The 13,987-nt window shown below is 60.7% G+C and overlaps 1 protein-coding gene across 1 annotated transcript in view; it reads left to right on the top strand.

Annotated features, from left to right (window-relative positions):
* LRP1 (LDL receptor related protein 1) overlaps positions 1 to 13,987 on the top strand; it is a 169,046-nt gene that overhangs the window by 49,945 nt on the left and 105,114 nt on the right. The window contains exons 3-6 of the mRNA XM_074980191.1: positions 2,688 to 2,825; positions 9,658 to 9,777; positions 10,202 to 10,330; positions 10,810 to 11,073. Coding sequence (XP_074836292.1) covers positions 2,688 to 2,825; positions 9,658 to 9,777; positions 10,202 to 10,330; positions 10,810 to 11,073 — 651 coding nt within the window. The remainder of the gene's footprint in view (positions 1 to 2,687; positions 2,826 to 9,657; positions 9,778 to 10,201; positions 10,331 to 10,809; positions 11,074 to 13,987) is intronic.

The raw sequence follows: 13,987 nt of genomic DNA, 5'->3' as shown, positions 1-13,987 counted from the left end.
AGCAACCCTGAGTGGGGCTGGCAGGGGCCTTTCCCTGACCAGAGTGGCTCGCCAGAAGGAACAGCCTTGCTCCCAAGCAGGAAACGGCAATTCCTGCGTGTTTCTCCCCTGAGAGACGACATGTCCCTGCTCATCTCCCTTCTGCTTTGCACCTTCTTCCCTTGGGGGGGTCTCTGCACTGGGAATTTGAAGGCTGCTCTCTGCTGCGCTCGACCTGTTCTACTGATACCCCCTTGCAGAGTTATACTGCAGCTCCTGTGGGACAGGGATGATGTCCTGGTTGTTGGACAGAGCAGGAACCACGAGCATTGAAGTCGTGATTCGGAAAGCCCAGCTTCGCTGGACAGGGCACGTCATATGAATGGAGGAGTCCAGAATCCCTAAGCAACTTCTCTACGGTGAACTCTCCCTGGGCGAAAGGAATCAAGGTCGGCCTCGCAAGAGGTATAAAGGCTGCGTGAAGGCCGACATTGCTCACGCCGGTTTAAAACCAGATCAGCTAGAGCAGCGTGCAAAAGACCGGCCAGGCTGGCGCGTGCTCGTACGACACGCGTACGCCTCGTTGATGCTTGTGAGAGGAGGAAAACAACAGAGCCAGGACAGTTCCCTTGCCCCCACTGTGAACGCCCAGGCCGTTCAGAGCTCGGACTCTCAGCCACATGCGAGTCCACAACCGATGAGCCTGTGCAAGCTCGAGACGTCGTCGTCGGGCCCGACGGACTGCCTCCTCTGCAAAAGAGCTGTGCAAAGGGCAGGGCTGGGTAGCTCGTCTCCCTCTGCAGCCAGCCTCTTCCTTCGTCAGCTTGGCTGCCCCACAGGGACCAGACCGCTGCAGGGGCTGGAGCTGGTTTCTCCCGGGGCAGGACTCCGGCCCTAGGAGGCAGAGCCTGGGAGCCAACGATGCACCAGGAGGAGAGGGTCCATCCCGGCTCTTCACGTGGTTGTGCTGTTGCATGGTGCCGGTTCCCAGGGGTAGCTCAGTAGCAGTCCAGTGGTCTCCCCCAGCCAAGGCACAGCAGAGCAACACAGATGCTGAGCCGGCTCAGCTGTGTGGGCCAAGCACCCCGGAACATGAGCCCCAAAAGGGGCCAAACGCCAGAGGAATTCGTTACGCTCTGTATAAAAGTCCTACCCCGAGAAAGCTCATCAGAGGTTCGTCCTCCACCGGTGCCAGGGAGAGCCCCAGACTGGCTGCCCCCCCCACAGGTGACAGTGATTTACTCTGGGCTTGGAGTGAACAGAAGAGTTGTTATGAAGAGTAAGACAGAGAGGTTAAGTGATCAAAGCGAGTCCCTGAGTCAAAGCAAGCACAGCCGAGCACACTAGGGATGCTCTTACGGACAAATTCTTACCCTAACCGGAGTTCTCATCGTCTTTGGGGCTCAGTCCTTCTCCCTGTTCCGCCCTAGATGTTTCCAGCAGGCATCTGGGGTGGTAAATGCCCTGCAACTCGCTCCCTTCCCAGGAATCCTTTATGTTCACTTCAACCGGTCCCACCTTGAGGGGAAAAGTACCAGCCCCAGAATAGGTTCCAGCATCAGCTGGCCTGGCCACATGTCCTGGCAGGACCAAGCAGAATCCAGACTGAGAGGGAGACAGAGCTATTCGCAGGTCGTTGCTCTGAGCACCCAGCTGTTATGTTTCCGGAGTATCACCAATGGCCCTGTACGCACATTGAGTCACAGGTTGAACCTCTCCAGTCCAGCACGTTCTCATCCAGCAGGAATTTAACAAGGCGGATGACCACTACCATGGGGGTGGCCAAGTTCCTACGGTCCCATAAAGTTTGTTTCCAGCCACCAGTCCTGGCTGCGTTCTGGGCTGTTACTTCGCTGTAACTTGCCCCTAATTGTCTGCTAAGGAAGCCATGGAAGGGTTGATAACGTGCCAGACGATATTGACCTCCTGTGGTCCAGCACATTCTCTCCTTCAGCACCAGTCAGCTCCTGAGGCTTGACCTGTGTTAAACAGATTCGGGCTTCGTAGTTCTGACTTCACCCCCCAGAGTGGGACGCGCCCAGAAATAGAATGTGCCGCCAGCGGGTTGTCACTTTAAAGATGTCACATGCTGCATCTTGCCTAAGTCATCCTCGAGTTATGCATATTCGTAAGCTAATTTTCATAAACTCGGGGGTGGGGGGCTCCTCCTTGACTGTGGCCACCACCGGGACAGCTAGCGAGGGACCGAGATGCAGCCCTCTCTGGAGATGTGCAGGGCTGGGCACAAGCCGTTTGAAGGTCGTGCAGGCCGAGGGGCTAATTCAGCCCTGGAGTAGCTGCCCCAGCCAGGGACCACCCCCCAGGGGCGCATGGCACCCACTGCCCCTCGGGTTCCCTCTCCCGCCAGGCAGGCTCTCTTTGCTGCCCAGTCCCTGTTCTGGGGGAGCAGGGGGGCTCAGGCCCGGCCCATCTGGGTGTAGCCATCCCTTTCTGCTCGGCCGCAGGCAGCCTGGTGGCTTCAGGGTCCCGGGCGGGCAGGCCTGGCGGGTGGGGTGATGTCGGGACAGCTGGGGAGCCTGGAGGGAGCGGGGTGTCGGGGGCAGGGCTTGCTCCCGGGGCTGTGGGGGTGTTGCTGTGGGAACAGGGTTCTCTGTGCACGGGAGGGCTGGGTCCTGCCGCAGCCCCCGGCCATGGTACCGGCCCCCGCCCCTCTCGGCTGACTCGCTCCTGTCTTCTGCTCTTTGCAGGTCCGCAGAGCAAGGTGTCACGCTGCCAGCCCAATGAGCACAACTGTCTGGGCACGGAGCTCTGCATCCCCATGAGCAAGCTGTGCAACGGCGCGCACGACTGTGCAGATGGCTCGGACGAGGGCCCGCACTGCCGGGGTAAGGGAGCGCCCGGGGGGGATGTTCGGGAAAAGTTCCTCCTCCGTGCACGGCCACACGGGCCGTCTGCACCGCTGCAGCTGCCCCCCCACCCCGGCAGCGAGAGCCCCGTGCGGCTACAGGACGTGGGTCTGCAGCTGCGGCGCCCTGTGGGAATAAATCAGACGGCCGCGGCGGTGGGGGGATCTCCCAGCAACTGCAGCCGTGGAAGGAGCCAGCGCCCAGCCTGGGCAGCTGCTCTGGCGTGGTCCTACCACGCCCAGCCCTGCGCACTGGGGTGGCACCGAGCTCATCAGCGGCTGTCCCTGGCCGTGCTAGTGCGTGCAGATGACTCCTACGGTCCCGCATGGGGAATGGGCAGGGCTGGGAGAGTGGAGGCTGGGGGTGGGGGGCGTTGGGCAGGGCTGGGAGAGCGGGGGGGACTTTGGGCAGGGCTGGGAGAGCGGGGGCTGGGGGGGGGCATTGGGCAGGGCTGGGAGAGCGGGGGGGACTTTGGGCAGGGCTGGGAGAGCGGGGGCTGGGGGTGGGGGGCGTTGGGCAGGGCTGGGAGAGCGGGGGGGACTTTGGGAAGGGCTGGGAGAGCGGGGGGGCATTGGGCAGGAGGGGCATCAGCACGGCTGAGGTAGTGGGGGCTTTTGGCAGGGCTGGAGGGGGACTGGACTGGCAGAGCTGTGCTGGGGACAGAGCCAGGGCTGGGCTAGTGAGTGGGTGCAGACTGGACACTGGTGGTGGGGCGCCCAGGGCTGGCGTAGGGGACGGGGACCTGTCAGTGGAGAGGGAGGGGCACCGGTGGGGCTGTGTGCAGTGGGGGGGACTTTTCCCAGCTGTCTCTAGCTGCCCTGCCATCGCTTCAGCCCAGGGTGGTTTTTAAGGCCCAACTTGACAGACGTCTGGCTGGGGTGGTTTGCTGGGGGTTGCTCCTGCTTCCAGCGGAGGGTTGGACTCGACCCTCGAGGGCTTGGCCAGCCCGGTGAGTCTAAGTCTGCAGTTCAGCTGAGGGGCGACAGATCAGCTCTCGCTGAAACAAGGAGATCCGTTACACCAGTCCAGCGGAGCGTGGACCAACCTTTCCACCAGAGTCAGAGCGTCTGCACACACCTGTGGGCTGGAGTCACTAATCTAGATTCAATCCAGTGTTTGGGTCTGGCTGTAACGGGGTGAGGGGTCCGGCCCTTGAGCTAGCGTGGGAATTTGCCCCTGTTCAGACCTTGCATGAGGCGGCAGCTCCCCAAGTGTTGGGGTGCGAATCTGTGACGTTTGCAGGCCACGCCGGCGCAGCTCAGAGGCCTGATTTCCCCCTGCCGATTGCTGGCAGGGCTGCCTGACGGGACCCAGTCCTCGCTCTCTCACTAGTCGCAATGGGATCCCGAAAGCCCCCCCTACCCCAGCCTCGGCCTCTGACCCTCCAGTAGGCAAAGCAGAAGGGACTTGGAACCCTCTGCTCCCCTGCCCTCCCCGGCCTGCGTGGATGCAGAGGGCTGGGGCCAGAGGGGGGAAATTCCCTCTCTGGCTTTAATGCAGTTTGGGGGCTGGGAAGACGAGGGGCTTTCCAGACCCATGGGGAAGGGGTCTGTGGCAGGGGGACTGCAGCTGACATTCCTGCACTCCCCCCTGCCCCCTTTCTTCTCCAGCCCTGAATTGACTTGCAAGGTGTGACTAAAGCCCCCTCCTGCCCCCTGTCTGTGCCGTGGTCAGAGATGGCCTCTCCCTTGGGAGGCTCCCTGCCTCTTCCCCACTCCCGCCAGCCCCCCGATCTGGGACTGCATGGGAGCCAACAACCCTTAGAGGGACAGGGCCCCATTCCCGGCCCCCCCTGAGCTGGCCGGTCCCTGCCATGGGGCTGGGCGGGAGCTGGTGCCTCTTCCAGGGGAAAGACCCCCCCCGCCCCCGAACCAGCTGGCCAAGCGTGGGATGGTTCCACGGTGAGGACGCCGCGAGAGGGCCGCAGCAGGGGGAACGTGGAGAAACCGCCAGATTTTCTCAGCCTGGCAGGGTCCGCGTTCGGCTTCATTTGCAGACAGCCTCGAGACGGCCCCGAGTCCATCCTGCCTGCCGCCCCCAAGCCGAGCGCCGGGCAGGAGAGGGAAGTAGCCCGAAACAAAGAGACCTTTGTGGGCCGGAGGGTTCTTCTGCTTCCCACAACGAGCTTGCCTCCTGCCACAAAGCCACCGCCTTCCCAGTCCTTTGTGTGCGAATTGGGTCGCGAAAGCTGTGTGGGTTTGCCAGGGCCGCGGGTAAATTTCGTCCTTGCCTGGCGCTTGCCTGGCTGCTTTCTGGGCTGCATTGGGGGTGGGGAAGGACGACCTGTTCCCAGGTCGCTTGAGGCCACCTGAGCAGCAAATCTGCCCCCCGGGCGTGGTGCAGAGGTTTGGGTGTGAGCTGGGGGGTGGGGTCTGTTCCCTGCTTGGCAATAGGCTTCCTGGGAAAGTCACCTCATTTCTTTCTGCCTCGGCTCAGTGCAGACGGTAGCCCTGCCTGGCGGCGCATGAAGACATTCGTTATCAAGCCAGATGCTCAGCTACAGCACCTGCTAACGAAGCAGGCGGTTTGCACCGTGTCACTGCAGCGTGCATCAAGAGATGCAAATTTCCCTAAGCTAGCACCTGAATTCTGGCACATATTCTGGAGCTGGGCATTGAGCCAAGGGGGCCGCTGTGGCGTCTGCAGCAGCTTTCCCCCTCTGAGGGTGTAACAGGACCTGGCGACATCCATGTGCCTGGGGGGGCTCCTCCAGCACCTTCCCTCGATTGGCTTAATGGGCAGGTTGGGCTGTGTGTTCCCTGCACTGGCCAGTGAGTCCAGCTGTGTGTGTCGGGGGGGTCGGTGTAGGGAGGAATCAGTGGGGTGCTGACCACCCCAAAGCTTCCCAGGGCCCGGCTGCTGCCCAATTGGGGCAGGAGCCACAGTCCAGACCTGCTCCTGCTCCGTGTCTGCTGCAGCCGGCGGTCAAAAGAGCTGAGCCTCCCAATGGGGTCACCCTAGCCACTCCCTGCCACTGAGAACAATGGGGTAAATTCCCTGATCCTTCTCCTACTGAGAACAATGGAGTAGCCCCTGCTGGAGAACAAAGAGGTAAATTCCCTGCTCCTCCCCCACCGAGAGCAATGGAGCATCCCCTGCTGGAGAGCTGGGAAAGAGGCCACCCCTCTGAAGGATGGAGAAGCCCCTGTTGCAGGCAGCCCTGTGGCAGCGCTGGGTTCTGGGGCTTGTCAGTCAAGCCGCCCGAGGGTGGGGTAGCCAAGAACAGAGGAGAGTTGTCCCCTTCAGTGTCTTACCTGCACATGCCAGCTCTCGGCTGGGCAGGGCCTGTCCAGCGCCCACCTCGGCAGTGCCTGCAGGCTGTGCTTGTTTGCGCCACGTGATGTGCGGGCCTGCTGTGAATGCACCCCAGGGGGCCAATATGCAGCTGCTCAGGACTGTTCAACCCCAACCAGGTGGTGCCGAGGTTGAAACGGATCTCGCAGTGCTCGGTGACTGGGCAATCGAACGGCAGAGGAAATTCAGAGCTCGTCGTCGTCATCATCAATAACCGCGGGCTCAGCACCCGTTGGTGTCTGGTGCCTCTCTCGCTATTTCCTTCCATCTTTCCCTATCCAGTGCAGAGCAGCTTAGTTTGGTTCAGAGCTAGTCTACAGAATCTACTATATCATCTATCCATTCTCTGTGGGTTCTGCCTCTCCTATTCGAGCCATCCGCTATGCCCAATACCAGGGTCTTGACTTTTTCCTTCGTCGTTCGTTCTGCAAATATGTCCAAATCGTTGTAGCTTCCGTTTTATAACCTATAAATTCAGAGCTGATGAATGCAAAGTAAAGATATGGGAAAACGCATTTCCACTAATACGTCCCAAACGACAGGGACTAAATCAGCTGTTACCGCTCCAGAGAGAGAGCTGGGCCTGCTTCAGGAGGGCTCTCTTGAGAGCAGCAGCAGCCAAAAAAGCAAACCAAATGTTGGGGATCATTAAGGAAGGGATGGAGCGTAAGGCAGAGAATATCTCGTCACCACGAGCGATCCACACCACGTCCACATCGCAAAGAAGAGGTCTTGGCACTGGAAGAAATTCACGAAAGAGCAGCGAGTGGTTTGGAAACGGCTGTCCCGTGAGGAGAGGTGAATGCACCCGGCTCTTCTCAGCTTGGAATAGAGACCGGTGGCTGAAGGGGATGTGAGAGAGGGCCATAAATTCAAGATGTGTGTGGGGGAAGGGAGTAAGGAAAACTAGGGGCTGCCCATTGAAAGGAGTAGACAGCAGCTTTGAAACCAACCAAAGGAAGTGTGTTTTCACGTTCTGCGTGGCCGACCTGTGGAACTCCTCACCGGAGGATGCTGTGAGGGCCAGAACGAGAACGGGGTCCAAAAAAGAGTTCCTGGAGGACAGGTCCATCGGGGGCAGGGACGGTGTCCCTGGCTTCTGTTTGCCAGAAGCTGGGAATAGGTGAGGGGGAGGGATTGCTGGATGATTCTCTGCTCAGTTCATTCCTTCTGGGGTCCCTGGCATTGGCCGCTGTTGGCAGACAGGCTCCTGGGCCAGATGGGCCTTTGGTCTGATCCAGTCCAGATTTTTGTATGTTCTTGCAGCTTAAATTTCACTGCAAGAGCCTGGCACCAAGGCTAGGGCCTGGCGTACCAGTGCCCGTGCTTCTGCCGTGCCGCTGGTTTCTCACGATCCTGTGTCTTCAAAGCACAGCCTCTCGTGCTGCTTTCGTCCTGGCACATGCATTTCCAGAGCCCCCCGGGGCAGAGTGCAGTGCCCGGCGCAGCTCGTCTGGAGAAACAGACCTCGGTGGAGAAGCGAGGTTGGTGCACCCTGGGCCCACGTGGCAGCAATTCGCTTCCCGCTCCTCGTCTCTTCTGGCCGAGTCTTTAAACCGGACCTGCTGAGTCACGCAGCCGAGGGCAGCGGCGCCGAGACTCGTGTTCCGGAACCAAATTCTGCCACCGTCGCAAAGTGGCTTGTGCAGCCCTTTCCCTTGTTGCTCGATGGAACCCTAGAAGCGTCGGTTCCCAGGGCTGGCAGGGACCTCAGGAGGTCATCGAGTCCAGCCCCCTGCCCGCAGCAGGGCCAACCCCGACTGAATCATCCCAGCCAGGAGTACGGCAAACCGGGACTTAAAAACATCTAGGGATGGAGATTCCACCACCTGTCTTGGTAGCACATTCCAGCGCTTCACCACCTCCTGGGGAAAGAGTTTTTTCTAGTATCCAACCTACACCTCTACCCCTATAACTTCAGCCCACTGCTCCTTGTTCCACCGTCCGTCACCACTGAGAACAGCCTCTCTCCATCCCCTTCGGAACCCGCCTTCAGGAAGTTGAAGGCTGCTCTCACGTCGCCCCTCACGCTTCTCTTCTGCAAATTAAATAAACCAAGTCCCTCGGCCTCTCCTTGGAGGCCATGTTTCTCCAGCCCCCCATCATTTTGGCTGCCTGCTGCAAGATCCTCTCCAATGCATCTGCCTCCTTTCAATACTGGGGGGCCCAGAGCTGGAGGCAGTACTCCAGATGTGACCTCCCCAGTGCCGAGGAGAGGGGAATAATAACTTCTCTAGATCTGCAGGAAATGCTCCTCCTAAAGCACCCCCGTATACCGTTAGCCTTCTTGGCTACAAGTGCACATGGTTGACTCATATCCAGCCCCTCATCCACTGTAATCCCCAGGTCCCTTTCTGCTGCACTGCTGCTTAGCCAGTCGGTCCCCAGCCTGGAATGAAGCTGGGGATTCTTCCATCCCAAGCGCAGGATTCTGCCCTTGTCCTTGTTGAACCTCATTAGAGTTTTGCTGGCCCAATCCGCCAGTTTTTTCTCGGCCACTCTGAACCCGATCCCTCCCCTCCAACCTGTCTACCTGTCAGCGTCATCTGCAGATCTGCTGAGGGTGCAATCCATCCCCCCCATCCAGGTCGTTAATATAGATGTTGAACAGGACTGGTCCTAGAACTGATCCTTGGGGCACCCCCCTGCCCCTTGAAACCGACCACCAACCAGACCTCGAGCCTTTGGGTAACGGACAACTGGGCCTGTCGTCTTGAACAGTCCAGTTGGGAGACACCCTACTTAGAAATCATTGATCAAACTTCTCCTTATTGCTCCCCGGCCCCTGAAAGAACTCTACGTGCCTGAGCTTGCAGGCTTGGGATACGCCTGTGCTGCACCGGGGTCACTGCGGCACCCGTGGGTGTCTCTTGGTCAGTCCAGGTGGCAGGGCTGCCGGCTGTGCTGAAGCCACGGTGATGGGGCCCATGCAGGCGCCACCTGGAGCTCTGGGCCTTTGGCACCCGCACAGCCGTGGCTTCGCTGTTTGCGTTAGCCGGGCATGCCAGAGCAAAGCAGGTATGGGTCTGCCTGCCGGAGCTGGCGCCGGAGGTGGCAGGGTAGCTATGTCCATACCTGCATCCATACCCCTTCTTGCTGTCCGCAGGGGGTGAGCTGGCCGAGGTGTCACAAGATGTCAGTGGTAGGAGACCTGGCTCGGCATCGCCTCCCTCTGCGTTGGCGATGAGGGTTTGGGTTGCGCTGGCTGGTGGGGATCAGGGTTCCCCGTGGCGTGTGCAGGGCGGCTGCTCAGGAGGAATCCGGATGCCACCCAGCTGATTAGCAGAGCACCCGCAGCCGGGTGTGGTGCGTTTCTGTTGGCGGTGCCCCGTCCGTGCGTGCCGTGGTGTGGAGAACAGAACTGGGTCCGCCCGTGGGTAGAGGCGAGTAGCGGGGACATCAGCAGGGAGCGGCTGGGCTGTGGGGCGGGGAGGGGGGCTTCATGCCCGCAGGAGCCTTCGCTGTGCCCAACCGTCGGAACTGCTCACTGTTCTGTCCTCCCCTCCCTTTCCTTTAGAGTTTCTGTCCAACTGCTCGGCCCTGGGCTGCCAGCACCACTGTGTCCCCACCCTGGCCGGCCCCACCTGCTACTGCAACAGCACCTTCCAGCTGGCTGAGGACAGGAAGAGCTGCAAAGGTTGGTCGGTGGTGGGAGGGAGGGGAGCCGTGTTGGGGACCCCCCTCGGAGCAGCGATGGGGAGCAGCGCCCTGGGATGCATCAGAACGGGGAGAGCCATGGAGCAGGAGTGGCGTTAGCTTTGCATGCTGTATGCGTGAGACCAGCCCGGGCGGGTGTTTCTGGCCAGGCCTGGGGTCCCCGCTTCCAGAAGGGGGCTGCAGAAGGGGAGAGCGTCCGGACGCTGGTGAGATTCTCTGGCCTGCCTTACGCAGCGGGACAGGCTAAAGGACTGTGCTGGTCCCATGCGGCCTTTGAACCCTCGGGACAGAGTCCCGTGTGTGTTCCCTGCGCCTGTCCTGTTGCTGCTGCTCCACCGTGGCACTGGGTGTCTGGCTCGTGGGTAACAGAGGCAGTTGTGGGACCCAGCCTCGTTCTCTTGCAGACTTCGATGAGTGCGCCGTCTACGGGACCTGCAGTCAGACATGCACCAACACGGAGGGCTCCTATACGTGCAGCTGCGTGGAGGGTTATCTCCTGCAGCCCGATAACCGATCCTGCAAAGCTAAGAACGGTAGGTAGGGGGCGTTCAGCAGCCGGGGTGGCTTGCGGCTGGCACCAGCTCTTGGGACCTGGGGTGTGTTCAGAGCCACCGGGGTGCTCCAGAGCATCCATGGCGCTGCGGCCGTGTTTGTGCACGACCCAGGGGTGCGTGTGGGTTCAGAGCGACCTGGTGGCTGTGGCATGCGTGCAAATTGTCCTCCTGGCTTGTGCGTGGGCCTGGAGTTTGCACCAACCTGCTGGGCCGTCCTGAGCAGGCACGTTTGCAGGGTGGGTGTCGGGACTCCCCACGTTATCGCTCGGTCACCTGCCCCAGGCCCCCCAGCAGGGTTTCTCAGCCCCCACACGCTGGGAATCCTCTTGCGGCGATGGCCCCGTCGTGTTCCCCGCTGGGGCGTGGGGTGGCCTGGCGGAGCCCACGGGCGGGGGTAGACTGGGACAGATGTGAGCCGGACTCTCCCCCCCACGGCTGCTCTCCCCTCCCGTTTCCAGAGCCCGTGGACCGGCCCCCGGTGCTGCTCATCGCCAACTCGCAGAACATCCTGGCCACCTACCTGAGCGGCGTCGCCGTGCCCAACATCACGCCCACCAGCACCAAGCAGACCACGGCCATGGACTTCAATTACGTGGAGGACACCGTGTGCTGGGTCCACGTGGGCGACAGCGCCTCCCAGACCATCCTCAAGTGCGCCCGCATCCCCAACCTGAAGGGCTTTGTGGAGGAGCATTCCATCAACATCTCCCTCAGCCTGCACCGTGAGTGGCCGCACCAGCGCCCCCACCTTCCCCCAGCACGGGGCTCTGCGTCTCTCCGCTCTCCCCCTGCCTCTTTCAGTGCACCCCACGGACCGGGCTGGGAAGGGGGAGGGGGCTTGGCCTGGGGTAGCTGCAAGATCTGACTCCCCTGGGGCTCCTCAGGGCGGCTTCAGTGTCTGGAGTCGGTCACAGCCGGCATTTTCCCTATCAGCTCAGCAATACGGGCGCCGGCCAGCTGGTTAGCAGCGCGCGCCTGCGAGTGGTGAGTGGTGCACGTCCCTCCAGGCCTTGGTGAATCGAGGAAAATTTATTCTACCCACAGAAGGAAGGAAAAACAGCGGGGACCCTGGTTCCAACCTTTTTTATTTATTTATTTATTTAGGCTGAAAAATAGTTGGTTGATTTGAAACAGCTTTTCCCAAGGGCCTACAGCCTGGGCCGCCCCCTCTTTACATTGATCTCTTCCTGCCTGCTGTTTACAATCTCAGGGAGCTGTGTGTGCCGGTCCAAGGCTGCGGCCGGGCTTAGTTGTGCAGTGGGGTTAGGGGTAGGGGAGGCTCTTGCTGCTGCTGTTCATGTGAACACGGGGCTGCTGTTGTCTAAAGAGGTTCCGGCAGCGGGCTGTGATCGAAAACCAAACCCGTTTCCCCAAGCCCGAGCAGCTCCGCGTGGGGAGGGTTGAGTCCTGACCAGCGCGATCGCCGGGGGCGTTGCTTGGGGTCTCAAGCGGGGTGGGGGGGGTGCGCGCTGCAGTGACAAGAATGTACCGAGCCTTTCCCAGGGCTTTGCCTGGTGGGATCAGGTGTTGGACGAAACGGGCAGTTCTCTTGTCTCGGTGCTGATGGGGGGCGGCGGCTGGTCCCTGGCGTTTGTACCGTGGGAAAGACTCCTCAGCATTTCCTTATTCACCTCCCCCACACCACTGGGCACACACCTCCGTCCGATCCCCTCTTCAGTCTCTCTGGCAGTGTGACCCTCCGTCCTGTTTTTCCCGGGACCGTCCCTTGCCTGAGCCTTCTCACCGGCCTCCCGACTTCTTTAAGAAAACCGGCAAATTGTCCTGTATTTTGTGAGGCTCCTGCTCCCCGGCACCCTGTGTCTTGGGGCGGCAGCCTCTGCGGCTGGGGGGCCCTGCTGCAGGCAGCTGCCCAGTTTCCCAGCGCCCTGTGCTTTGGGGCGGTAGCCCCCCGGTGCCAGGGAGCTCCTCCCTGTCCCAGCAACCCCCCCGCTGCAGGGTGGCTGCCGCGTTCCCTGGCCCCCCTGCTGGGAGGCTGTGCAGCCCCCATCCCCAGCGCCTCACCATGGGACAGCGGCCCTACATGCGCGCAAGCCCGTGTCCCGTATTTGCTTGCCGGAGGCCGTAAGGGTGGATCCAGGCGCGGAACCTGCAGCTCCTGCCTTGTCCACTAGGCTGCCGCTCTTAGCCCCGCCCCCAGTTGAGGCCGTTTTCCCAGCAGCCTTTGCCTGTCCGCCAAGAGCTCCGCAGAGCTAATTCCCGCCTCGCCTCTGCAAGGCGCCAGGATGGTTGGCCGGACACATGGCTCCTGCCTCTGCAATCTCAGCCTCTTCCTCCGGGCCGCGCGAAAGGGAGTTTGTTGATTAAAAACCCCGTTCAAGCCCAAGCCTGAAAGGTGCCGCCCTCGGTCGGCTTTCTCGCTGGCCCCGGCAGTGGAGGGAGAAGACCACGTGCGCGTTGCAAGGAGCCGAGGAACTGGCTTGCAAAGGCGCGGAGAGCAGAGGTGGCTGTTTGAACAAGCTGATGCAGGGACACCGGACAAAACCGTCTCGCTGTTGTGTGCTGCCCTGGCGAGGTGGGATTGTGGGTGTTTCTTGCAAGGTGCTAGAATCTCAAGGCAGCAAGAGAAACCAGGCCCTGTCGTTCCGGGGGCGGCACAGACCCTGGATAAGAGACCGTCTCTGCCCAGCAGAACTCAGAACTAAGAGAAATGTGATGACTTCGTCCAAGGCTTGGGCCAGGCCTGTCTCTCTCCCGTCCGTCAGGCGGGACCTGGCTTGGTGTGGTTGATTTGCCTGGATTGCAGGTGAGAGCGCACAGAATCGGTTGCAAAATCTGAATCTTCTCCTAATTCCTGGATTTCCTTCTGCTTTCGTGAGAGGGCCCAGGGCTGAAGCAGACGGATTGCACTGCAGACTCGGGGTTTTACGCATGTGAGCTCTGCGTGCTCTGCAGAGCGACCAACTGAACCATTCACGCCAGAGGAAGGATGGGCCGGCGGCTGTGGGACCACGGCAAGCTCTGCCTCAGTTTCCCCACCTGTCAGTTAGTACCAGCCTGCTCAGGTCAGCACCGGGTGTTGTCAAGATAAGTGCATTAGAGATTGTCAAGTACGCGCCTGCTGTGCTCACGGGGTCGGACACGTGCGTGAGGAGAGATCTGTCTTCGGTCGATGCATCTGGTGTTTGACTCCTTGATCCTCTGTGGGGGGGATGGGATTAACCAAAGCTCCTGCTTTGCCTTGCTGGGCACTTGTGCCACATTGCCGTTCTGTGCCTCAGTTTCCCCACTTGCGACTTATCGTCACCCCCCTCCCCCCCATGCCGTGAAAGATTTCCTGCTTGTAACGCTCTGGGCGTTCACTAAAAGCGCTCCCTTGGTGCAAGACGCTTTCCCATGGGTGATCCTGGGAGGAGCTCGTCTCTCCAGAGGGAGGTTTTGCTACACAGCCTCAATTAACTTTCTGCGACAGCCCCAGAGAGCTGAGAAGGCTGCGATTCGGGGACACGAGGCGGCTGCCGGCTCAGTCTGCCGTCACTCATGGCAGTGGAGACCTGCAATTACTGCAAGGGGTCTGCAAGCAGCTTCAGCCCCGGGGCTCCTGGGGGGGCTGTTGGTCGCAGTCCCAGCGTCTGGGTGGCCGAGGCAGTGTGTGACCTACGGGTATTATACTGGGGT

This window comes from Carettochelys insculpta, chromosome 29 (genome assembly GCF_033958435.1).
Source record: "Carettochelys insculpta isolate YL-2023 chromosome 29, ASM3395843v1, whole genome shotgun sequence".
NCBI classification, from domain to species: domain Eukaryota; kingdom Metazoa; phylum Chordata; order Testudines; family Carettochelyidae; genus Carettochelys; species Carettochelys insculpta.
This window is presented reverse-complemented; position numbering and strand designations above follow the sequence as displayed.